Source organism: Neopsephotus bourkii, unplaced genomic scaffold, assembly GCF_033783945.1.
Source record: "Neopsephotus bourkii isolate Nb327-2 ecotype Australia unplaced genomic scaffold, CSIRO-AGI_Nbou_v1 NB_372, whole genome shotgun sequence".
NCBI classification, from domain to species: domain Eukaryota; kingdom Metazoa; phylum Chordata; class Aves; order Psittaciformes; family Psittacidae; genus Neopsephotus; species Neopsephotus bourkii.
The window spans coordinates 881,723-907,875 of record NW_026900878.1 but is presented as its reverse complement, the minus strand read 5'-3'; the positions used below and the strand labels follow the sequence as shown (position 1 = coordinate 907,875).

General features: G+C 39.6%; 1 protein-coding gene across 1 annotated transcript; it reads right to left on the bottom strand.

Annotated features, from left to right (window-relative positions):
* Window positions 1-1,944: 1,944 nt before the first annotated feature.
* BDKRB2 (bradykinin receptor B2) lies at window positions 1,945-25,891 on the bottom strand. The gene is made up of 2 exons (XM_061348875.1): window positions 25,673-25,891; window positions 1,945-5,393 (listed from the first exon to the last, which is right to left on the bottom strand). The coding sequence occupies exon 2, from the start codon at window positions 5,389-5,391 to the stop codon at window positions 4,249-4,251; it is 1,143 nt and encodes a 380-aa protein (XP_061204859.1). The 5' UTR covers window positions 5,392-5,393; window positions 25,673-25,891; the 3' UTR covers window positions 1,945-4,248.
* Between the last annotated feature and the right edge of the window lie 262 nt (window positions 25,892-26,153).

Below are 26,153 nucleotides of genomic sequence, written 5' to 3'. Positions count from 1 at the left end.
TAAAAAGGTGTTGTGATTACAGTTTGACATCTGCAGCTCTGCAATGCTCAGGGTAGTCTCCCTTCATTTTACCAAGAACCATTCTCATAGAATCATAGAATAGTTAGGGTTGGAAAAGACCTTAAGATCATCAAGTTCCAATCCCCCTGCCATGGGCAGGGACACCTCCCACTAAACCATGTCACCGAAGGCTCTTTACAACCTGGCCTTGAACACTGTCAGGGATGGAGCATTCACAGCTTTCCTGGACAACCTATTCCAGTGCCTCACCACCCTAACAGTAAAGAATTTCTTCCTTATATCCAAACTAAACTTCCCCTGTTTAAGTTTTAACTCATTACCCCTTGTCCTGGCACTACAGTCCCTAATGAAGAGTCCGTCCCCAGCACCCCTATAGGCTCCCTTCAAGATACCGGAAGGCTGCTATGAGGTCTCCACGCAGCCTTCTTTTCTCCAAGCTGAACAGCCCCAACTTTCTCAGACTATTTTCATACAGGAGGTGCTCCTGTCCCTTGATCATCGTCGTGGACATCCTCTGGACTTGTTCCAACAGTTCCATGTCTTTTTTATGTGTACCAACCAAACCACACAGCTTGGTGTCATCGGCAAACTTGCTGAGGACGCACGCAATTCCACTGTCCATGTCACCATGCCACCAAATTGGTCAGGCAGGATTTCCCCTTAGTGAAGCCATGCTGGCTGTCACCAAGCACCTTGTTGTTTTTCATGGGCCTTAGCATGCTTTCTAGGAGAATCTGCTCCAAGATTTTGCCAGGCACAGAGGTGAGACTGACTGGTCTGTAATTCCCTGGGTCATCCATTTTCCCATTCTTGAAAATGGGGATTATATTTCCCTATTTTCAGTCATTGGGAACTTCACCTGATTGCCATGATTTTTTAAATATGATGAACAGTGGCTTAGCAATTTCATTTGCCAGCTCCTTCAGGACCCGCGGATGGATTTCATCAGGTCCCATGGAATTGTGTACGTTGAGGTTCTTAAGACAGTCTCAAACCAGATCGTCTCCTCCAGTGGTCCTAGGGTCTTATTCTCACAGTCCCTGTGTCTGCCTTCCAAGACTTGGGTGGTGTGGTCAGAGCCTTTGCCAGTGAAGACCGAGGCAAAGAATTCATTAAGAACCTCAGCCTTCTCCAAATCCAGGGTAGCCAGTTCTCCTGATAGCTTCCAGGGGGGGCCTACGTTGTCCCTAGTCTGTCTTTTATTCACTGCGTACTTACGGAATCCCTTCCTATTATCCTTAACATCCTTAGCCAAGTTTAATTCTAACTGGGCCTTAACTTTCCTAACTTGGTCCGTAGCTTCCCGGACAACATCCCTGTATTCTTCCCAGGCCTAGTGTCCTTGCTTCCACCTTTTATAAGCCTCTTTTTTCCTTTGAAGTTTCCTCTGCAGCTCCTTATCGATCCAATGAGGTCTCCTAGCCCTCCTGCTGCACTTCCTTCTAACTGGGATACAACACTCCTGAGCTTGTAGCAGGTGATCCTTGAATGTCAACCAAGAGTCTTGGGCTCCCCTGCCCTCTAGGGCTATATCCCATGGAACCTTACTAAGCAGGTTCCTGAAGAGGCCAAAGTCTGCTCTGTTGAAGTCCAGGGCAGTGAGCTTGCTGCATGCTCTTCTCACTGCCCTGAGGATCTCTAAATCGACCATCTCGTGGTTGCTGCATCCAAGGCTGCCCTGGAGCATCACATTTCCAATGAAATGAGCATGGTCATGGTGAGCATGAGGTCAAGCATGGCACCTCTCCTTGTCAGCTCCTCTATTACTTGCAGAAGGAAGTTGTCTTCCACACAATCGAGGAACCTCCTGGATTGCTTGTGCTGGGCCATGCCATCACTCCAACAGATGTCAGGGTGGTTGAAGTGCCCCACGAGAACAAGGGCCTGCAAGCGTGAGGCTGTACCTGTCTGTCTATAACTTTGACTTGTTTCTGTGAGGACAGAGCCAGGCATCTGAATGTGATTGTAAACTGCCAGTATGTAAGACTTGGACATAGCACTTTTTCATTTTAGGAGTTTGGTTATTGGCACAAGTGGTACATGCCATTACTGCATAATGTGTGACTGTGCTGGAAAGTGGGCAAGAACGCAAATGTCTGTGAGCTCACATTGTGCAGTCTGCAGAAGCTGGTACAGGGGCTTTCCATTGCTGTTGGTGTCTGTGTGCTTTGATGGAAGAGTAAAAGCTTTAGGGTGAAGGTCCATCCTGCAAACAGCACCTGTAGGCTTTTGTGTACCCTAAGTCCTCACAAAGGAAAGCAGTATCTGCAGTTTCATAGGCAGAGAAAAACTACTGAAAAGATTTTGGTATCCTTAGCTGCCTTGATTCATATTTTAGTTTTCAAAGGGTCCGAGGGTGGTCTGCACCACTCAGAAATGAGCCCTGAAAAGAAAGCTGACCCAAAACTTCGAAAGCAGCTAGAATTTTGCGGTTTTAGCTCATTTTCCTTTGGTAAAACGGGAAGTGAAAGAAAGTACCTGCAACAGTTGCACTTCTGACAAGTCACTGCTGACTAACAGGATAAGAGCTAGAGAATAAAATGCCAGCAAATCTTCTTTCTTAGTTTATTTTCTGGTATACATGCTTACTGCATAGTAAAATAACATCTATATATTTACATGATTTAAATTAATGTCATATTAATATAATAACATATTTATATTTTATTTCTCAGTACCAAATACTCAAAAATCTCCTCTATTGCATGAATAATCTCTGTATGGACTTCCTTTTATTTAATGACTGTGTGAACAGCATGCTTGTGAATGAGACAGTATTGACAACAGTGGAAATAAGAGAAAGCCTTGAAGTGTTTCCTCATAGGTGTCTTGGACAGTATAAGGAACGAACAATAGAAATATTTGTGATAGGATTATATTGGATTGTTAAAGAAAACCTATAGAAATTGTCTATAAGTCATCTGAGGTGATCTAAATCCTATAGTTTTTACAGTACATCCACACACTTTTAAAGCACTTTTGGGGTTAATTATTTGAAGGTTTAATACATATTTCTCATCTTAAATGTAACTTTATAATGCCATTCAAGCTCCAAAGAATATAATGCCTCCAGAGATGGCACATCCACCACCTCTTTGAGCAACCTGTTCTGGTATTTTACCACCCTTATTGTAAACATTTTTTCCTCATGTCCAGCCTGAATTCTCTCTCCTTTAGTTAATTGAGTCCAGTTAGGGAAAAGATACCTCATATTAATATCTCTCAGATTAACTCTACAAATAAAATGTAGGTACTGTTAGACTCTGAAAAGGCCATTCCTGAATATTCTGAACTTTCTAGACTCCTGTTAGCTTTAGTTAGATTTCTAAGGCTGTTAAGCAATGTTCTCCTTCATGTTCTCAGTTTCTTCTACTTCATCATTTATGCTGCTAAACTTTTATATGTCTATTAATTAACATTACCAATATTAATTATCCTTTGTGAATATTGAAAACTAAGTCTCTGAGCTGAAGTGTAGGTATGGATAAATAATATTCACTCATTCAAAAGGAGTAAGTGAATGCCTTTACCCAGTGCAAAAGGGGTAAAATAGTCTCCTGCTACAAAAAAAACTCATCTAGCTTCATGCAGCTGGCTACAGCCTTCCTTCAAGTATTGCTTTGCCTTTTTTTTAGAGCTACTTTCCATACATACAAGATGATGTAAACCTGTAACTAGAAGGGGCAGAGCAGTCGCAAAAAGGCAGAGCTTGCCGATCAAATAATCAAAAGAGCTTTGGATTACTGAACACTGAAAAAAATGGCTGCACCTAAAAACCCATTTGAATAATAATCCTACAGGATTCATTTACCAGAACTTACTCAACTACAAGCCCCTTCTATCAAAAGTCTAGTCCAACAAACTGTATAGGTACCATAAGGAGTTGCACAATCCTGGCAGAACAGTGGTCTCTATTCAGGCAACTGTCTGTACATGTATGTACTGTCTGTACATGTATGTACACTTTAGAAATGCAAATATTAAATGTGTCAAATATTAGTCAGCTGTGAATATGTGAGTATGCCACAAAGGACGATTTGATAATGAAAAGTATTCAATAGCATTAGAAGCAGGTCCCTGTATGGAGTTTCCATCAAGATCAAACCCTTTCTTTCTCACAAATGATGAATACTACCACATTTACTCTGTTGACTAGTAGTAGTTGGATATTAGTGGAGACTGATAAGTTAGAAGGCTTTTTTTTCCTGTAGTGAACAAATTGTGCTATCACTGTGATGGGAAAACAGACTTTTTCCTTGGATATTCATTCGAAATGGAAGTTCTTAAAGTGTCCAGGGAGTTTTCCATCTGTACAGACTGTGATTTTCTGCACCTTTTGGGGAACAAGTCCTTGTAGAATTCCACAGCTTTCTTCTGGAAGTGTTTCCCTACAACTACGTACAAGATTGGGTTCAGGCAGCTGTTGCAAAAGGCACAGTATGTACCTATCTGGGTCACTATGTCGTTGATTTCTTCCAGGCATTTAAGAGTGGGTGCAAGGTAACGGATTGTGTCAATGAACGTGCTGATTTGGAATGGAAGCCAGCAAATGATGAACAGCAAAAGCACAGCAAGGACCAGCATGGTGGCTTTCCTCTCTGTCTGGACTAACTTAATTTTTTGTAGCTCATTACTTCGTAAGGCTTTGATGATTTGCATTGTACAGTAGGTAATTACACAGAGTGGGATCACAAAGCCCACAATATTCAACAAGCAGTTGTTCGCAGGCTCCCAGTAGCTGGCTGGGTAAACAAGAGTGCAGGCTGTGATGTTGTATTCTGCATAATAGTGTAAATTTCGGAACACCATTGTAGGTGAACATATGAGCAATGCACATGTCCAGATGACAAAGCTATTCCATTTGGCACAGACAGTTCGTCGCATCCGTCCAAGAGACATGGTTTTCACCAAGGCTAGGTAGCGGTCGATGCTCACAAGTGTCAGGAAATAAATGCTAGAGTAAAAGTTCATGTTACTCATTACATTGACAGCTTTACAGAGGAACAGGCCAAAAGGCCATTGGAACCCATTAGAAATATTAATGGCCCAGAAAGGTAAAGCACAGACCAACATTAAGTCAGCAAGTGCCATGTTTGCTAGGTAAATTTCAGCCACTGTGCAGCGACTCTTGTGGAAACACAGGACGATGAGGACAAAGGAATTTTCCAATGCTCCAAGAATAAATATAAACCAGAGGAAGCCAGGCTGAAAGTCCTGTAGCCATTGCCATACATATGAATCAATACATTTGTATTCATTCAGCTGATGAACTCCTGAATTATTGTTGCAATTTGTTGGACTGACTGTGAGCTCCTGAGTGGCCACGATGTTGTAAAGTTCCGTAGTGTTTTCATTTGTGATGGAAACCATTTCTGTGCAGAGAAAGAGAAAAAAGGTGACATGAGATTGCTGTACCTAGCTCATTGCTGGAAAAGTCACAGTAAGAAAAGCTGACGCTGCTTTCATTACTGTCCTAAAAAGCATGGCTTTGAACAGGCTTACAATTCCCTGTGTTGCTTTCTCATACATACTTGCAGAGGGTCTCACATACTAAACTGCTATAGACTGAAGTCACTTGAAGTGACCGAAACAGAGGGGATAAACAGCATACATTGTAACCAACTTTTTAACTGAAAAGAACATCTGCCAGCCTTTGTTCACTAGAACCAAGCTGTAGCAAGTCTTTTTTAATTCTTCGGGTAGGTTCAGCATTACTTTCTCTTCTTATCTTTGGGTATCGGTATCCAGTCTCCTAAAGGACAGATGGTACCTTGTGAATCTCCTATTGCTCATTGTTAAGCTGCTAGCTCTGTGGCATGTACCTCAACATTTTACACCCTCTCCTGTAAAGCAAGAATTGGGTGGAATCCAATGGTGCTTCTTCCTCGGACAACACCATATTTTTTCCCAAATGTTACGACTGTCACAGCACACATTTAGTTTGCAGCTTTAGTTTGCACTTTGAAAGCTCGAGGAGCAAGATCAGTGTTTGCAAGCACTGTGCCTTTCCCAACTTCGCACTGGATTCACCCATCCATGTATTCATGTCTCTGTGCTACATTCTCTTTCTGCAAGTAAGCCACAGAAGAGAGAAATGGCACCACTTTTGTAAGAGACCTTGATTTTAATAGGTCTGCAGTTTGGCAAAGACGGTGGTCATCATGTAAGCCAGGACCTGCCTGCAATCAGGCTTCACTGAGCCAATTTGGGTCCAAGACAACCATCTGAAAGCCAAGTGCTGTACTGTAAATATGCTACAGGTCAAAAAGCTCAGGGTATGAGAGGAAACTATTAAATATAGCTTCCTGTAAGGAAGCGCATAAATATCAGATGTGTATTTAAATGTTACTGAAACCAAATGGAAGTTGAGCATGCAGCAAACACTCAGTACTGTTAAAATGTTAACAGTGGCTTTATTGTTGTGTACTCAGATAATGAATGTGGAGGTATTCAAATGCAAGATTGGCTTCCCAGAGCTGTATATATAATTCTCTGGACTAGGTGACAGAAATACTGTTTGTCTTTTTCCAGGTGTTTAAAATACCACTGTTTATATTTGGGTTGACTGGAAGATTTTCAGAGGTATTTTTCATTAAGGCATTTGTCTGGTTCAGCTGGTAACTTTGAAGTAAAAAGGGGGCACATTTGTAATTCCTGAAAGGATGGGATTCTCATTTGTGCTCTGGTTACTAGATTTCTAAGTGTCAGTGCTTAATATGCATATAGACATTTGGCTGTTGGATGCAGAATTACTGAAAAATGGTGGTCATATTTTGTGTACTTACTTTTAATTAAGCACTGTAGTACTTAAGAATCAAGAGGAAAGAGAATACCATATTTTTATAAAGACAGTAACAGAGGAGACTTTCACTGTCCTGTAAAACCTGTAACAGGGGCATCATGCAGGATAGGTTACCTGAATAAAACAGGCAAGTGGCACTGAGAACCTTGGAAGACAGGCAACCTAAACTGGACTAATGAGCACAAACTAAAATGTCAACAACATATATTTCTAATCCTCCAGCCCTTCATAACTTGAGCTAAGGACAGTATTTACAGAAACTGGGTAAAAACATAAAAATTCTCATCCTCCAAGTTCATCCTTCTGAAATCTCAACTTTTCAAGCCCATAGCTAACTGCAGGAACATATCTCCATCCTCTATCCTTGGCCTCTTTGTTAGCCCTGATCATTAGATCAACCTTGATCTTAAGTCATCTGTATCCTTCTGATTTCTGATTGTTTTCAACCAGCATTTGGAGAATGGGTTGATGGAGCCTCTTTATTGTTTAGCATTAAATGTAGCAGACAACCATCCAGTGACCTATGCTTTTAGTGACACTGGTTATCTGGAGCTTTTATGTGTAGTGGATATGGATTTATTTATTCTGTACTGAAAGCAAACACCATCTGCAGTGCATGCTATGCAACATTACCAATATTCTGATTATGTCCTCTTTTAATCTTCCAGCTGCAAGCAGCTACTGTAGGTTGCAAATGCTTTGGTTAGAAATATTATTTTTGTTTGAACGCTTCCTGGCATAGCAGAGCACCTGCATCTATAGTGCATTTCTTTGTGACTTTATTCATATTTAAGCACAATGGAATATAGGACAATACCAAAAGCCTCACTGAAATCCAGATGTGCTTGATCTATTGCATGTGCTTTATCCATTAGGCCAGATTGGATTAATGCAACACGATTCTATTCTTGGCAAATTTACATTGGCAGTTCTTTTTCACTTCATTATAGCTTTTTGTTCTCTATATGTGAATATACTGACTATTTACTGTTTTGCTGTAATGCTTTCTAGGTATTTAAATGAAAGTGGCAGGTTCATAAATCGCTGCTAGTTGTGCCTTTTAAAGTTAGGTATTGCGCTTTTCCCCTCTGTGGGCTTCTGAAATGTCCCCATTCTTGGTTTCACAGACATGAAAACTGATAGAAAGATTTCCTCTCCAAATTCCTGAACCATGACAGGGTGGGTTATATACAATCCTGCCACTTTGTATATATTTTTTAATTTTTTATTTCCTAATTCACACAAATCCAATTGTTCTAATCAATCATCTTACATATCAGATCATGATCTTTATTTCTGAGAGCACTGAAACAGTCTTCATTGAACTTTTCATCATTCTCTGAGTTACTGGTTCAATTTTCCTTTTGGTAACAGGCATAAACATTCCTCCATTATCCTTTTACATTTGATGTATTTATAGATACATTTTCTGTTGCTTATGTCCCCTATTAACTGCAAATAATTTTTGTCCTGATATTTTTGGTATTTTTGATGTTCTGAGTTCTTAAATGATACCTTAGATAGCCATACTGTTACCTAATTTATCTCCCTATAGTGAAGCCTGTCATCAAGGTGCTGGTATTTATAAACACTTAAATATCCCAAAGCCCAACTTTTGTGAAAGGTGCCACTAACAAATTGCAGACAGAGGTTTCAAGTCTCCCTTTCTGCATATGCTGGCACTTTACACTGTAAAAACTCATGGGAACTGAAATACTAATGGATGATCAACAAAAGGTCATCTGAGAACAGGGAAGCTATTTTGGTGATGCAATTAGCAGAAGCTGTTTCTTCTGCTAATAGCAGGTTGTGAACCAGTAAAAGGAATTCTAAGTGTATTATTTTTATATATGCTTTGAGGCATACATATCTGTATGCATATATTTTAAAAGATATTCATTAGTAATTCAGAGAGTGGTCATAGAGGCTATGTTGGCAATTTCTGTGCCTTTACCTCATTATATGTCTAATAGAAAAACAATAAACATGAATTAGTTTACAGCAAGTAGCAGCTCAAAACCTTCCTACTGATTTATAGTGTTTTCCCTACAACTATTCTCTGATAGAAAACTCTATAATACTAAAATAAATAAGTTAAATCACATTACTATTGTCTAGGAACAGTGTGCAAAGGCTAGTTAGGATGTGACCAGGTCCGACCTGCCTTCTTGGTCCTTAGTTCTTGGTCCAAGCCCTTCCATAAGGCATTAGTAGAAATGTGGGAGTGAATAAGGTGAAATGTGCTAATGGTCTATTTACAAATGCTATTAAAATGATGTGCTTGGTACTATTTTCTATAGCACAGGTAACTCATTAAAAATATGTGCTTTTTGAATAAATTATGATCGACACAGCCACAGTTTTGAAAAGGGCATGATTTGCCATTTGCTTGTCACAGTTCAGTGAAAATAAATGTGATGTGACATCTTCATACACTGTCTACAAATACTTTCTGTGCAATGCAAGACAGGCCTAATGTCTCAGCTACACCTTTCAAAAAACTTTTATCTGACAGTTTTGACTGAAACACTGCGCAGCTGAAGCTATCTATCATTACTGATTATGAGGGACTCCTGTAGGGGCTGAATTTGTCCCTGCTGCAGTTCATATCCTACTGTCAGTTACCTCCTCCTTGACAGTCACTAAAAACATTGCCCGTCTTTGTCTCATATTGTTCTAGAATATTTTTTGCTAATAGCATTGGGCACAAATGGCAAGGTTTAGAGATTGGGAGGCTATGGGGTGCCTTAAAATACATGTGAGATTATCAGCAAGCTGAAGATAATGCCTAGAGTCCATTGGTGTAGTTAATCTTGGAATAAGTGTCGTGTGGAGGGAAAATCCCTATGCAACAGCCATACTTGCTGTGGCCTATGAATTGTCTTGGAAGAAAAGAAGCAGGATGTTGTAGAATCTTAGAATGGTTTGGGTTGGAAAGGACTTTAAGATCACCTAGTTCCAACATCCCTGCCATGGGCAGGGACACCTCACACTACACCATGTCACCTAAGAGTCTATCCAACCTGGCCTTCGATATTGCCAGGGATGGAGCATTCACCACTTTTTTGGGCAACCTGTTCCAGTGCCTCACCACCCTCATAGTAAATAACTTCTTCCTTATATATGATGAAGAGGGACAAAAAGCCCTTTAAGGATCAAAAGCTGTGAGCTAAGGAATAGAAGGGCAGAGGAAAAAGCCAGGTCAGAGCTCAGTTAATGCTGCTAATGGATGTGAGCTGGCTCCAGGACACCTAACCATTTGATGCATTCATTGCTTTACTTTCCAAATGGGGAAATGCCCACGCTGCATCAAGTGAACATTTTTCACAACCCATTTTGAATCTGGATGCACCCCTACAGCTACCGGACTCATGAATCTATTAGTATAATCACTAGTGGTGTTAATCTTTGCCCATACTATGCTAAACATTTGCTTGTATGCTTAGATGTAGTGAAAAACTGTTACAATGGTATCAGTTAGGTGTTTTCCAAGGACAAGGCCTGAAATGTGTAGTAAAGTGTTCAGATTATTGCAATGTTAACTCCAGCAATCTTCTCCCTGGAAGCAAGGGAGGGACTTTTTAATGCATATCTTAAGCTGTTGTGACTTTGGCTATATGTTTGGTTATATGCAGAAACAAGGTGTGAAATCTGTAATTAATATATACCAAGGCTGTCAGAATGTTAACCTTGCTAATTTAGTCCTCAGGGACAAGAGGTGGAGCCTATAAGAAATAAATGTTCAGGCTGTTATAATGTTAACCCCTATAATGTGGTTTGGTGGAGCAAACAGTGAATTTTTAAAAAAATGTAGGTACACTGTCATAATGTTAAGCTGTACAGTCTAATCTGCAAAGATAAAGGACTGCAGATCCGAGCTCTCCCTAGTTTTCTACTCAAAATGGGGTGTTTCTGTGACCTATGATCATTCATGATGAAGGCTGCCTAGAAAGCAGCTTAGTTTTCTATTTATTTTGGGTATTAACAAGGGATGTGCCTTGTGAAGGACAGGTATGACACCCAGTCTGTAGCATCCTTAAGAGTGTTTTATAATTACCTGGTTTTAAGTGTTACTAGTGGCCAACAGTTTTGTCAGATACATATAGCTGGCTTACCATACAGACATACACGCATACAAGCATACAACATGCCATACATACAGACCCAGGTCTCAATGGCACAGAGGGGTGGAAAAGCTGGGAGGACAAACACAGTTCTGAGCAGCTGCAAACTGAGAAGGGCAGTGGCTCACTTCTGACAGGGTCCTTTTCTAGAAGGCAAGTCAGCCACAGCAAGAAACAGCAAAACACCCAAGGTCTGCTACATCCTCTCCTCCAAACCGCTATTCCTGTCAGAGCCAAGCCTGCTTTGATGCTATGTATTTTTTTTGTGTGTTGGTTTGTCCTGGTCATTCCTGAGCCTGGCCTGGGCAGCCAAGTGTTCTCTGGTGGTGCCTGTTAGTCTGGCAGCCTTGCTGCTTCATGCTAGTGCAAGAGCTACAGCAAATGTGACAGAGGAGCTGTCAGAGGCATGAGAAGTAAAAACGTATCTGCCTGACAGACCTGCTGGACTGAAATGAGAAATATCAGGAGTTTAAAAGCTGCCATAGTAAGGGCAGTCCTCCACCATGAGGTGCATGCAAGGAAGCTTGTGTCCTGCTAAATCTATGTAAGTACTGCTACTGCTTTCTCAGAAGCCTGGAGTGTAAACCTGATTGGCTCAAACATTGTTAAAAAGCTTTCAGACTTCTCCTAAACTGCCTCATTTGTGACCATCCGACAGGTATGATCACAGGAGAGGTGGGTCTCATTTTAGCGACTTTGGAGGATTTGGTTCCAGGACAATGTTTGTTTATGAGGCAAAAAGGGGTTTTATTTGTTAAGAGGTTATAACAAAATAATCTTAAAGCATATTTTCTCCTTTAGCTCTACACCTACAGGTCTACCAGGCCTGAAACACATATGGGGTAGCATAAGCAGATAAGTTGCTCAGCAAGAACCCAAGGTGTTCTGGGAGATTGAAGTCATCTTCTGTAATGAACTCTTACCTACACAAATGCAGTCAAGACCTCCTCCTTATAAATTCTATACCTCATGTATAAGGCTTATTTTCAAATACTCTATTTCAACCTGCTCTTCTTTAAACCTGTACTACTGCAAAAAACAATCTTTGTCATCTATCCCAACTTCACTGAGTCTCTTGTTTCCATCTAATGCAAGTCCAGTGTGACTGCTTGTACTCCTTTCTTTGACCTTAGAAGAGGTTTGATTTGCATCTTTGACTGAATATCAAAAGGTAGCATTATGTGGTTCTTGTGACATCTCTGAAATGTGATCAGGAAGTTACACAGAATATGCTTTAATTCTTTTACTGAGGGGGCATTTGTTGTTTTGGAGAGATAGAGGAAGTGTCAGAAACATTCCAAAAATATTCTGCTTTTACTGACCCTGTGACTTGAATTTTTAATTTTCAACCTTCCTATAATGAAATGGTAATGGGCTTTAGAACATTTGAGGTTATAAATCAGTGGAAGCTTTTCATGGCAATGTTAGCTTAAACATTTCCTGTTTTTTATTCACCCTTCACTGTCCCTTTCCATGGTATGGCTGCCCCTGCAGTTCATGAGGCTTCGAGTTAAGCCAGATTGAGTAACTTGGCAGAAAATGTAACTTTGTCAGAAAATGAAGGCAATAAAGGAAAGATACAGAGGAGCTACCTCCAAAAAGTGAATTTTTAGAGACCCTTTGGCATGTAAACTTGAAGCACACAGCAGGACAGCCAACAACTCTGCAGCTGTTGTTAAAGACATTTACATCAATTATGTTAAGAAAAATGGAAAAAAACCCCCAAACTTGTTCTGCTAAATTTTAATAACAATGAATCTAAGGTGAGAAGAGGCTATTCACTTCCCCCCCTGGGTGGGAGGTGAAGCCACTCAATTCCAATATTGTCTATCACAGTCAACTAAAGGAAGGTGCGGAAAGAGCACAAGCCCAATCAAGTACAATGAAGCATTTTGTGTAACATGGTTTTTTTTCCAGGGGGAAATCTTGAATGTCCTCACTTTAGACTCTCCAGTGTTATACTTGTCCTAAAAAATCTCATACTTTTTATCCCCAAATAAGTTGAAATGTTATTTTTTTCAGTGCTGTACCCTATTCAGTGACTGTGATGATTCTGACAAAATGTATTATCTGTGTCTATAATTATTATAACTGAATTGGGGAAGAACAGAATGGCTGGAATGCTGTAAGAACTGGTAGTAGGAGGAAAATCTGAACTGGTTTGAAGTACTGAACACAAGACATTTGTATATGGAAAAGGTCCAATCTCATTATGAACACTGTTTTGATTTAGTCCAGATTTGGTGATGGTATTTGAGTCACTGTCCATGTTTGACCTCTGACTTAATGCTGTCAATATTTTAGAAACTTTTCTACTAGCAGTGTTTCCCAAAATGTTGCATACGTCACCACATCTTGATGTTGCAACAATTCTGAAAGAGCAGGTTTAGTACAATAACTCTATTTAATCTTAAACAAGAAATAATTGTTTTAACATTGGAGGCTGTTTCAGGATCATAACAGTAGGATCTTCAAGTTTCTCCACCCAGTGAATTATTCAATTTCAACCTTGTCAGCCTCAGAAATGTTGAAGGCCCAGCTGGATAAAGCCCAGAGTTGCATGATTTGATCTCATTGCTGATCCAGCTTTGAGCAAGAGGTTGGACTAGAGACCAACCTTTGTAACCTGTGTAATTTGTTTTGTACAGAATCCTTTCATAGATACTGGATTTCAGAATGTATCCCAGTAAAGCACTGATATTGGTGATACACTGGGTGACAACATTCGTCTTACAGAGAAAGACTGCATCAGCTTCAATAAATTAAAAGGTGAAAGATATAAACAAATAAGTAATAGAAAATGCCAAATCCCATGAATACCATTCTAGGGTTGTTTTGTGACATATCACAGCAATGTGCAGTTTAGACAAATGAATGAAATATGAGGGCAAATTTCTCAGCTGGTTTGGTTTTTTTTTTCACTTTCTGCCAATATTCGAAGGAGTTTGGCAATAAGAGTAAATGATGTCTGCAACTGTGGGGCCATCAGGAACTGAAAGTTTTATACATGCAAGACCTGTACATAGTGATGTGCTCATAGCAGTCATTCTCTAAGTTAAATTCAAACTTGAATAACTGGTTTAACTTTTTGTTTTCCTGGGGATTTCTATGTTAACGTTCTGCAGCTTTTTCCTTCCCTTTTCTACATAATGGATTGGTAAACACAGTAGAAACTTCTGTGCTTATTGACCAACTTTTACCATTATATTTCACAAGAGGAGAAAGGAGATGAATTAAAAATACTATCAAATTACTCTGAAAATGGAGACAACCAATGCCTTTCTCCCCTTCTCAGTACACACTTCAATTTCTGCTGTTCAAACACTTCTAAGAAATTTTAAGTTATTCTGATTTACTGAGTTAATTTTTCTTCATCCTCAGCTTTTAGAACATGCCTACAAAGAAATGAAGTATATGAGGCTCTTAAATCTAAGTGTTGACCAAGCATAATTCGTTTGTCTCTAGTCATTGGACAGATGAAACCTATTTTCAAGTCTCCATTCTGTTTAGCTTGGAACAAAACCTAGAACTCAGGTGGTACACATGCCTGTATACTAAGAGGCAACAAGCTTATTGAATAACACTCTTTCTTTTTATGAAGCTATTTCAAATGAGTATAAATACTTAAATAACTGTTGAAGTGGGGACATGAATCTTATTCTTTCACCTTAGGAAAACATAAAATGTGAGGTTAGGGTCCATATGCTGCCATGTCTGACTTTCATTCTTTTGGGTTTTGTTTATTTGATCTTCATATTGGTCTAAAATCATAGAATCATAGAATAGTTAGGGTTGGAAAGGACCTTAAGATCATCTAGTTCCAACCCCCCTGCCATGGCCAGGGACACCTCACACTAAACCATGTCACCCAAGGTTCTGTCCAATTTGGCCTTGAATGCTGCCAGGGATGGAGCATTCACAACTTCCCTGGGCAACCCATTCCAGTGCCTCACCGCCCTAACAGTAAAGAACTTCCTCCTTATGTCCAATCTAAACTTCCCCTGTTTAGATTCCCTCAGTGTGCAAAATGATGTTTTGTATTTTGTTCTTAGGAAGGTAGGGGGTAGAGGGTTAAACTTTGCATGTAGCATCAAATTTTCCATTCCTTCTCTTAAGTTCTTTGGTGTCTTTGAGGGCAAGCACTGCCTTACATGAATAACATGAGCAGGAACACTGCTACTTCACTAGGCAGGCATTTTGAATAATGCCAGGGTAAGACACATCCCCAAATGCACTGGTTTAAGATTCTCAGTTCAGCTTTCAGGCTGAGTGGCTCCATTTCTCAAAGCACAGGCAGAGGAGGTGCTGAGGAAAATGGAGAGATGAAGGTGGCAGATGTAGGTCAGAGGCTCTTGCAAATTTGCAAGACACACAGGAGGAAGGGAAGAGAAATGTACCTGATGGAGACAGTGCTGTCTGGAGCCCTGGTTATTGCTATATAGAAATAAGTAAAGAAGGGCAATACACTTGGTTTGTAGTATGAGTGAAATAAACCCAAAGCGTGGTCTGATTTGCCTAGACTCACAAACCTCACTGGTTTCTGTCATTAGCTGAGAGCCTCCTGCCAATAGAGGCAATGATCAGATCATGTTTTGCTCACAGTTTTCATCTCTGTAGAGTTTGCACTTAGCACTGGATCTGTTGCTAGGAAGATGACTATCTATTAACATAATTTATCCCTGTTCTTAGCTGGCTCACTGTCCAACTTGATTTTCCCTGTTGCACTTGCAGATAGTGATGGATGGGAGCAAACTGAACTGCACATTTGTACAGGGAGAGAAACAGCAAAGGTGCTGTTTGGAGCGTGGGTAACATGTTTTGGCACCAGGAACCACACTGGGTTTCCTGTCAGGTGGGAGTGGCTGCTTGGGAAAGCCTAATCCTTGTCCCAGGACTGAAAGCTTGCATGGCCCTTGACCCTCCTGTATGCATGGTGTTTGTCTACAAAGCTAAATGATCTCAACTTATGCAGTTTCAGTGAAGTATGAAGACAGATAGGAAACTATAAACTTCCTGAGTTTTATGATACGATATGTAAATTTCTCAGGTTGTAATAGGGTCAAAGGGATTGTATCCCCTCCTTTGAGCACTGCAGGCACCACAGGAATTCTCCGTTTTATGTAAGAGATTGCTGTACCCCATCACCGCTACAAAATTCAAAGACCTTAATGCACTAATGTTGTGAAACCAATTTAATAACCATTGCAGGAGTTGGATGTCATGTGAAATGGCAGGTCTGATGGTATCTAACAGTAAAATGCATCTATGAAGTTGCAGATGTACCTCGAGCCCAGCGAACAGCAAAGGTAACCTGTATCCAGTGATGATGAAATAAAATACTACTGAGTTCATCAAAAGCAGTTTGAACAACTAGATTATATTTCTTTGTTAAAGTAAGAATTTCCTGCTTTAGAAAACAAACTGTCCTGAAACCCAGACAGATCAAAACTACTGCAAGTACCATGCCAAAAACACTAAGCTGGAAAAGAAATAGGTGAATTTTCTCTCTTTTGGAAAAAAAAATGCTTTTTTTTCCAAAATGCTCTTTTGAAAAATAAATGCTGTTTTCCCTGGGTAGCTCCTCTAAGTTCTGATGACTAGACAAAATGTGAAGGTCTAATGGCCAAATATTTGCAGATATTGCTCCCTTTGTGCACTAAATACTTAATGGAGAGGTTTGCCTTTCAGATGAACTGGCTCTGTACCCTGAAAGCACTTTGCTTTTAGCACCTTAAGAACATTGTAACAGCCATTAAAAAAAAAAGACAAAGATTTGACACCTCCAGTGCCTCCAATCTCTATCATGCTTACAATGTTAAGGATATTTCAATAATGCAGCATTTCTTGCACATTTCATTATTCTTTCACAAGTACAGCCTTTGACAAAAGCCTGTCTCTGATAGCAAAGATTAGAAGGTTGCTGTCCCAAAGTCCAATAACTATTTCTTTGACAGCTGCTGCCTGCTTCATTTCTTATCATACAGGTAACTGATTATTTTACTCTGGAGTTAATTAGATCTCTGTTGCATTTTGCAAAAATGTAAATGTTCTAAAATGCCATATTATGTCTTCAAACCACATCTGCAACTACAAAATCATCCCCACAAACAGCTGGAAATGTTTCAGTCACTACTACTTTTTGTGTTGCTAAGCCATACACTGCGAACTGTGCAAGCAGAGGAGTCCTTAGTGCAGAGGACATTGCAAGCAGAATCTGTCCTTTATGTAGTGCACCTTGTGTTCCCTTAATGCCACCAGAGGTGGCTTTGCTAAGTAAACAGCATGTTGGGCTCTGACAACATAATGGGATAGAAAGTTTGATTAACTGTATAATGTTCAAATGAAATTACAGCTTTAATTTCAAGCAGGTAGAACACAGAGGGTATGATACTTCTTCAGGTTGTTCAAGTTAGCGTGTCTATCATGTGGCCTTCTGAAGGCCTCCCTTTAATTTAGAACCTCTGACAACAGCTGCAGAGCTATCCCAAAACCTACATTAAAATATGAACTTAGATTTCAACATTCTGAAAAACTTTTCTTATGGACTATCCCAGTGAAGGATCCCCAGCATCACTGATTTCTGTCATGGAGGGCAATACAAGCATGACATGATATAACTGCCTAAATGGCAGGTTGTATTTACTAAAAGAAAGGTAGGGTTTCTGTTTTGTTTTGTTTTGTTTTACTTTCTTTTGTTTTCCCCATACTCTTTTAACTCCTAAAAGCAGAGTGCAGCAGTGCTAGCACTGCTGAATTCCCTTCTCAAGGAGAAGTCTAGCCTGGAACATGATTCACTTCTTAAATGATAAACTTCAGAAAGACATTTTGCCTTGTCCTTCCTAGGTCAAACATGTCCTGCTAGGCTGTTGCTTGAGCAGCTGCGACAATCATTTCATATTATTTTCATGCATCTGCTCCTGACATAGCCATTACGTAAAACATTTGCAATTGGAAAGAGGTCAGTTTTCAGGTATCATGGTTAAAAATCACCACAGCTGGTATATCACAGAGAAAAGCTCAAAACAGATGTACATATTGGTAATGGTGTGTGTGAGAGAATAACTATAGTGAATTACGGACTGTACTGCGATTACCTCAATAGTCACAGCAGATAAAAATTTGATATACATCCAAATGTTGTCTGTTTTTCTGCTGAAAACCCAGGGAAACTCTAATAACAACAATTCTTAAGTGGGAGTACACTGCATTTCTGTAGCAAGAAAGAAGTGTTCAAATACATGTTGATAGCAACGTGGTGATTAAACTGCACAAGCGTGCCTGTGGCTTTCAACACTAAGAGATCTGGAAGGTTCAGGACATTCCACCAGCTGAGAAGCATTGTGATTTGCAGCCCTGATTTACAAGAGCCAGTGTTTGGATTACAGTTTTTTTGGTGGTGGTTTTTTTTTTTTGTTTGTCTGTTTTTGGTGGTTTTTTGGTTTTTTTTTTTTGCCTTTTCATGCTTTGCCAGTGTTCTGGAATTAAACTGTGTATCACCTCACTGTCATCGCTTCGACGGCAACAGGAGATGTCAGAGCCTTGCTGCAATCTGGTGCAGACAATTTGTTTTTCAGTCTGTGTACATGGGGTTTGGGCACTCCTGGTTACCAAGAAGATATGTCTATCTGCCCTTTCGAGAATGTCAGAGCTGACATAAACATACATGATGAGAATTTAATTAGAAAGATTACTTTAATGAAATCTTAGCAGATTCCACAGCTCCTTCAAAGAACTATTGTACCTAAAACTAACAAACCCAAATATCCTTCAGAGATTGGGCAGTCGCATGGTGTCGGGTTGTCATAGGGTGGCTCTGCAGTCTGACACGAATTTGGAGAACTTTTTCTGCCTGGACAGTGGCAACAGTTAATGGATCACACTTTCTGGCACCTCACATTCATGTACTGCTATAGCTATGTAATAAATGTTTGAGGAAGGGAATTACCTTTTCCTATTAAAGTGACTATCAAACCAGACAGTTTTTAGAGAAACTGATTTTAAAAGAAAGATTTTTCACAACATATTTGGGGAATTTAACATAAAATATTTTAAAGATGCCATTTCTCATCTTAAACATAGTAGGAGACATACTGACTGCTAACAGCTTAGAAGGAGATCCAGGTTCACCATTGCTCTGTCTGGCCAACTAGATTTTATTATCTTTACAAAATGGAGCAGCTCTAGAAGAAGAGACAATGAAAGAGGTGAACTAACTACATTCTATCACCCAGGCACTTGCTCAAGAAGGTCCATGCCTTGTTCAAAATCCCTAATCTATGCTAACCATTCCCAGTGCTTTGGTTTTGTAAAAAAAGACAAGATTCTTTAATTCTAGATGGGAATTTCACTTCTTCCTTCTGTCCTTCCCAATTTTTCTGTGAAACATAAATTTTGTATTCTGACAAGCTTTGTTAATTTTGAAAAATGTTCTGATTTAAGTTAATCATGTCATATTTGAATTTGTGTACCATCACTTTTGCAGTCGCTGCAGAACATAAAGTATTGCGTAGAATTGCACATGACAGTTTTCTGCAGCAGGCAGCAAGTGTCGTGGCAGGATGTCAGGGCAGGAACAAGTGAAGAGGAAATTAGCAGATATGAGTTCTGGGAGAGAACATAATGGTGTTATAGAAAACAAGCAGAGGAGAAATGATGCTGCTGGGAAGGAAGAAAGGAAGGACAGAAGGACCAGAGGGAGGGAGGGAGGGAAGGAGAAAAAGATTTAATCTTGGGGATTATTTAAATCTTGGGATTTAATTTCTCAAGAGGGAAAAGGTTTCCAAAGCAAACAGTGAATAAAGATTGCTGCCTGAGTCAGGTGTATACCAAAGTTAAGAGAGTTTTATCTGGGATTTTTGTTTAAAAATCTTATAAAACCTAGGTAGTTTACACAGTCTGGATTCTTATTTTACCTAATTGCAAAATACTCCAAAATTTGGAATTGTTTGATTCTTGTGTATAAGTCCATTTTTATTTTGATTTTTTAAAGTTGTTTGATGAGAGTCCATTTATCCTATGTCAAACTTTATTAATATGTTCAATTTAACCCTTTTTAAAAAAACATACAAATATGCAGTGAAAACTACTTACACAGTGAACTTGTTTATAGTGATACATGATGCAAAGTGTAGCAGAATGAAATTCCAGATGTCTCATAATGTACAATTAAGAGCTGTAATCATGATTCAAATGCCAATTTGTAGACTACACCTACTGTGGAAGGAAACAAATTACTGTCTTTTTATATTTCCAAACAAGAATAATGTTTCCAGAATGTTGCAGGAAACACCTACACAGAACTGACTCTGCTTTGTTACTTCTACTTCCTTCTACTTCTGGGAAACGTCCCTTTGCTGAGCCAGCTGGCTGGAATTTCTTGCCTAAGGTGACTCTTAATAAAAAAAGATAATGATGTTTCTTAGAGGAATGGTGTAAGCAAGAAGGGCAGATCCCACACCTGTCTTATGCGACGTGCCTGTATATGGTGCTCTTAAAGAAGTATGATATAAATTGAAACTTCTGTGAACAATATCCCAGCCATTCATGAATTGCATTAATGTCTGATTCATTATGACTGCTTTAACCAGGTTGGAATAGTATCATTTTGAAAATTAACTTGCAACTCACAGAGGTAAATGAAAAACAGCAGAGCTCTTGAGAAAGCTCTTAAGTTTTAAATGAAGTGCCCTTGGTCTTGTAAAAAGGTAGCCCATATTCTTCATTATTTGACTTTGTTACCTACTGTAAATGTCTGCACAGAATGAAGGCTTGTGAGAAGATAACTGCTTTTGCTTGTTTGATCTGCCTATGAGGGATGGTTCCAGATCACTGTGACCTAGAAATTTTAGCACTAACTAGAGAAACCCAAAAGATCTTGGCCAAGCAAAGAAGATGAAATAAACAAATGCAATGGTCTTGATCCTAATAGAGGGACACATCAGAAATATCTGATTAAAATATTTGTTGATCATTTTGTACAAAGTAAAAATCCGCGAATGAGGAAGAAAGTGGTAGTGGTTCCTTGTAGGATTGTTCCCTAGGAAAGGGTAGGACATGGATAACATGATTATGCAGAGGAACACGTGTTTTATTTCTCTGACAAGGTGATAATAAATCTCTATGTTTGTCCATATGTAGGTGTATATATGTGTGTGTCTGCACATGTCTACGTGTTGTATACAGAGGAGACAGAATTTCCACAAAGCAAACGTTTCCTAGTCACCTTTAGTGCCACAAACATTTGCCTGCTGTTTTGCTCTTTTCTCTTGGAGAAAGTGGTTTGTAGGTTTCCAGCACCTGGTGCTGGAAGGACCAGGCACAGCAAACCTTTCTGGGTGATGCCAAGGAGAACAGCCATCTGTGAGCTGGTCTTGGGCAGGTAAAGCGAGTTCCTGTACGAGGAGCATGTGGGTGGGCTCTGCAGAGTGCAAACAGTGTCTGGAAGGTTTGATTTAGGTGGCTCAGTCTAAAGAAATAAAGAAATGAAATAAAGAAATAAGAGATCTATACTTAAGCTGAGATACCACAGACTGAGATGAAACCATCGCAATAAATAAACTGATGACACGAGACTGGTTGTAAGATTCGTTGGCTGAAGTTCAGCACTGAGCTGAAGCTGCACAATTACAAAGGCTGAAATTTGACTTGGAGCATATTTTGTGTCCCATAGCAAAGTTTAACTGTTGTGGTAGTTAAGGGAACACCCACTGCATAGTTTCTTCTCTTTTCTTGTCTCCTGACTTAACAGCTAGGAAAAAAAGCCTTGCACAGATCTTTCGTTCTGGAAAAAGAAGGCAGAAAAATGATGTGGCTATGCTATCATGTTTAGTAAGCAGGTTACTGGTGAAGAAATCGCTCATCTCTGCTAATAGATCTAAGACATCATTTGTTACAACCTGTCATTACTCTGCTGATGGGGATGGCACTGTGAGCATTCAGTACAGCTGAGGATCTAGCCTGTGTGCTTAATTGTATCACTTTTTATGTCCTTTTATCTGTTCGTTTACTTGGTGTGCTGTTTGTCCTGATCTAGCAGGTAGGACCCAGAGCACAGCTCTGCAGATATTGTCATACTGTCTTGTGTAATACTTATGACTGGAGGCTTCGATGATAATCAATGTGCAATAGCCATGCAAACACAGGGACAGGCTTTGCCTTGAGGATCTTATAATCTAAGCAGAAGCCAAATATAATACAGATAATGTAGAATATAGTTTGTTATATGGAAAGACTGCTGGAGGAGGAGATGAGAGATGCACTAACCCTAGTGACATAAAATCTAGTGAACATAAAACCTAGTGACACATACTGCAATATTTCTGTCTTCCTACTTACTTGTTCAAGGATCAGGTCCCACCTTCGAATTAGGAAGGCTTTACAGTTGTTTCTTGTGAAAACACTCAAGTGACCTGCTGGTACACTTCCAGTTTACTGGCCTGCCCACTGTCTGCAGGTCATTTACCCTTCTTATCAGAATAGTGGCCTGGGTTATTGCTTTGCTCCGTGTGTGTGGGCAGAGGGCTCACATCACCCTTCTTGAGGGGAACCTGGTGCCTTTGTTTCATACTCCGTAGTAGCTGCCTTTCAGTCACACAGCTGATAGGAAATTATATAACCATGGCAAAGGGGCTGAGCACCTCTGGAGACACAGGGGTGCAGGTCCTGAAGAGAATGCCTGCAGCATACTCCCTTCTGCCAAAGAAGGACCACTGCAGAAGGAAAGTCTTCTACGGCCAATTTTGCCTCTAGGCACACATGTATAAATCCTGTTAATGTTAAAAAGACCTGGACCTCTAACCATAGCTCACTTTCTTTTTCTGTGGAGTTTACCTGTAATCTCAGATAACATGAATGGGAGAGAGAGATTTCTGCATTTTGACAGCTCCTTTGTATGCAAATTTGCCATAGGCTGAAGTGTGCCTTTTTTTGCAACACTGTCATTACTCTGGCATACCTCAGTATGCCAGATCTGCATACCTGGATGATCAGATTTGTTTGCAGTGATCACAGAAACCAGCCCAATCTTGCTGAATTTTGTTGAGGAGTTAACATGTAGAGGAGGTAAACTTAGCACGGCAGCAAAAGTAAGCCAAATCCACCCCTTCAGGGAGCATCAAGAGTCCTGAGGCATTTTGTTGAAGTTTGATGTAGCAGCTTTGCCACAACGTCTGAACGCTTTGGACTTAATTATCATCAGACTGAAGTGAGCATGCTTTCAGCAGGCAACTTTGGTCCTTGTGTTTTTTGGTGATCTGTATCCAATTTGTGCCTGTTATCCAGTATTTAACTTAGTGGGCCATTGGACCTTGACCAGGGTTCCTCACTCCCAGTGCACTAGCATCTCTTCTAAGTAAATGTATCACCGCTGTGGTGATCATTAGGAGGTTCAATTTTGTGCGAAGATGAAGACAGCAGTCTGCAAAGTCCAAATTTAATGTTGCTGTGGAGCTCTTACCCTCTGTTCTTTCCCAATGTGGTTAAGCCTACCTACCTCAGGGCTGTCATGGTACAGGGGTGTCCTCTCCTGACTCCATCCCTGGTCAGGGGCACCCAGAGGGGAGAAGCTGGCTCAGCCATCTGCCTGCCACTGGCTGGGCTTGTGAGTCAGCACCCACAGGGTGCTCACAAAGGGTGTTATTCTTTAGTAGCTACCTATTCACTCAGAGTTACTCCAGTTAAAGTACTATGTTTTTTTACAGCTGCATGTTGGCCAGGCAGAGGCACAAAGATAGCTGGATGCATGAAGTATGCTAAATGCAAGAAGGAAGGAAAAGAAACCTTTAGATAAGGTAGAGGAAACTCAAGTACATGGAGTTCTGAGAGAGAGTTCAGAAAACCCATGAGTAACAGTAGAATAAGCCTGGCTTATGTGATTTTTAAAGAAAAACAGATTTTTTAGCTGAATGGCATTTATTCTCAGGGTTGGGTTTTTTTTAAACTTTATATTGATTAGCATTGCTAATGAGTGCAGGTGTGCCTTTGCTGTTGACGTAGTTACTGGGAAGGAATTCATTTTGAAAGCAAAGCTCTGTTCTCTGATGAATTACCCTGGACCTGCAATATGATTTTTTTTTTCCTACTGTGACTTTCAAAACAGTGGGATTTGGGTTTCTAAAAGCTTTTTACTCCCTTCTTTCCATGAAAAGCAGACTATACAACACTGGGTATTCTTAAGCAATGAATTTTAAGGTCTTCATAATGCATGTGCTAAAATTGTCCCAAATTCCTCTTGTTTTCTGTCTGAGAAAAGATATAAAATATTACATAGCCGTGAGAATTTCAAACTGTGTTCCAGTGCAGTAATGAGATCCTTATTTCAGGAAGCTCTAATAAGCAGGAAAGGCAGTTTTTTTGTTGGATTGTCAGTACAAAATATTCAGGTAACTCTGACTAACTCAATCTTGTTCTAGCATGTATGGGACCTAGTGGAAAACCTGAAAAAGATTTTCTGGAGTTATCTCTGCTCTGACTATTCTGAAATCTTTATTAAATTTGGTACATTTACCTCTTCTCTTTGTGTTTTCACTATTTACGCTGAAAACAAGAAGTCTGTGAATGATTCTGAAGTGCAAAGGTGCTTCTCTTAATTATCTTCTTAATGATTGCACATTCTCAAAGAACAGCAGACAAGATATAAAACACATGACTGATATTACCCAATATCCTGATACTTCAGTCTTAGAGGCTTTGATGTAAAAACTGATTTTTTTCCTAGCTGTCTTCTAGCTTCCTTAAGAAAATATATACAGCTGTTCAAGATGAAAGCATACTCTTACCTTAAGAGTACCAGTAAGAGTATGTACAGTGTATAAAACTAGGATGCTAATGGAAAAACTATTTGAACTTTTTCAGCTTTATGACTATTTTGTTATTTTAGATTAAGATGGCTGCTTAGGATCTTGAGTAATGGAATAGGAATAGCTAAACTTATAGCATACATTTCAACCTTTGTTCTTTTTATTGTATGATCCTAATTACAACCTCAGTTCTAAGGTTTTCTTTCTTTTTATCAGCATTCTATAAATCATGCTCCTCCTGCATTTTTTTGTTTGGATACAAATGTTAGAAAGGAACTGATGATGCTGTTTAAAAGTCATCCAAACTTTTCTTCTTTGTAATGTAAGAAAAAGCTTCAAATGTTTATTCTTTGTCACTTAATCAGCTCAGACCGAACAGGTAAGCAGTGTAAGGTACACATACATACACAGTTCCTGCCACACAAAGTTTATAATCAAAATAATAAACAGCGAGAAAATTATCAGTATGTACAGAAAAGTAGTGCCTCTGGTTTCTTATCACTATTTTATAGGTAATTTCTCAGCTGAAAACAAAGTTAGCTGCTTACACTTTCTGTTTTTTCTTAAGAGATGATAGAATATGTGCCCATGAAATGTCTTCTGAACAGAAGGAATCATTACCTTTCAGTAGTCCGTACACCAGATAGCACCTGTGGCAGGTGAAAAGCTCAGTGGCTTTGATATGTTGGGAACTTTGAAATAAAGCACTTTTCTGTAAATGCTACTGCTCTATAAAACCTGGCAAGTTACAAAACCCCATTAGCTGTAATTATTTAACTCCTCTGTGTCCCTGGAATACTAACAACATCAGCTCTTTTGTCACTAAACCAGAAACATTAAGAATTTAAGAAGTGATTTCCAAGAAGCAAGAAAGCATACTGAATTTAAATAATGAGACCTTTTCATAATAAAGAGAAGCAGAAACATACCTTGACTGCAAATTCACCACTGAGCAGATACAAGTAACTGCAGTGCAACACGTCTTCAGGAACAGCCAAGCTCCCTCTGTTGTATGAATGAGTCTAACTTCTGGTTTTCTGCCCCTCCCTGAACAGAACAGACTCATCCCTCTGTTAATGACATCATGCTCCTGGATTTTCTCCCATACTATATTTTAAAAGCAACGTTTTTCTACCGTATGCAGTATTGAGACTGCTGGTACTTGAATATGGGAGATAAACAACACAAATCCAGTTAAAATATTGATGTGCCATACTATGTGTATAAAACAGTCATGTGTTTACACAACAGCTTCCAGGATTGCTCATGAGCATGGAAAATATTTGGCTTTTGCTCTCCATTGGTTCTTCATTTATAGTTTTAGGGCAATAATCTCACCATGTCTGGATGGCTGCAAGATCCTGCAGCTGAGAGTCATTACCTGTAATTGTGAAAGCTGTAATCACTTTG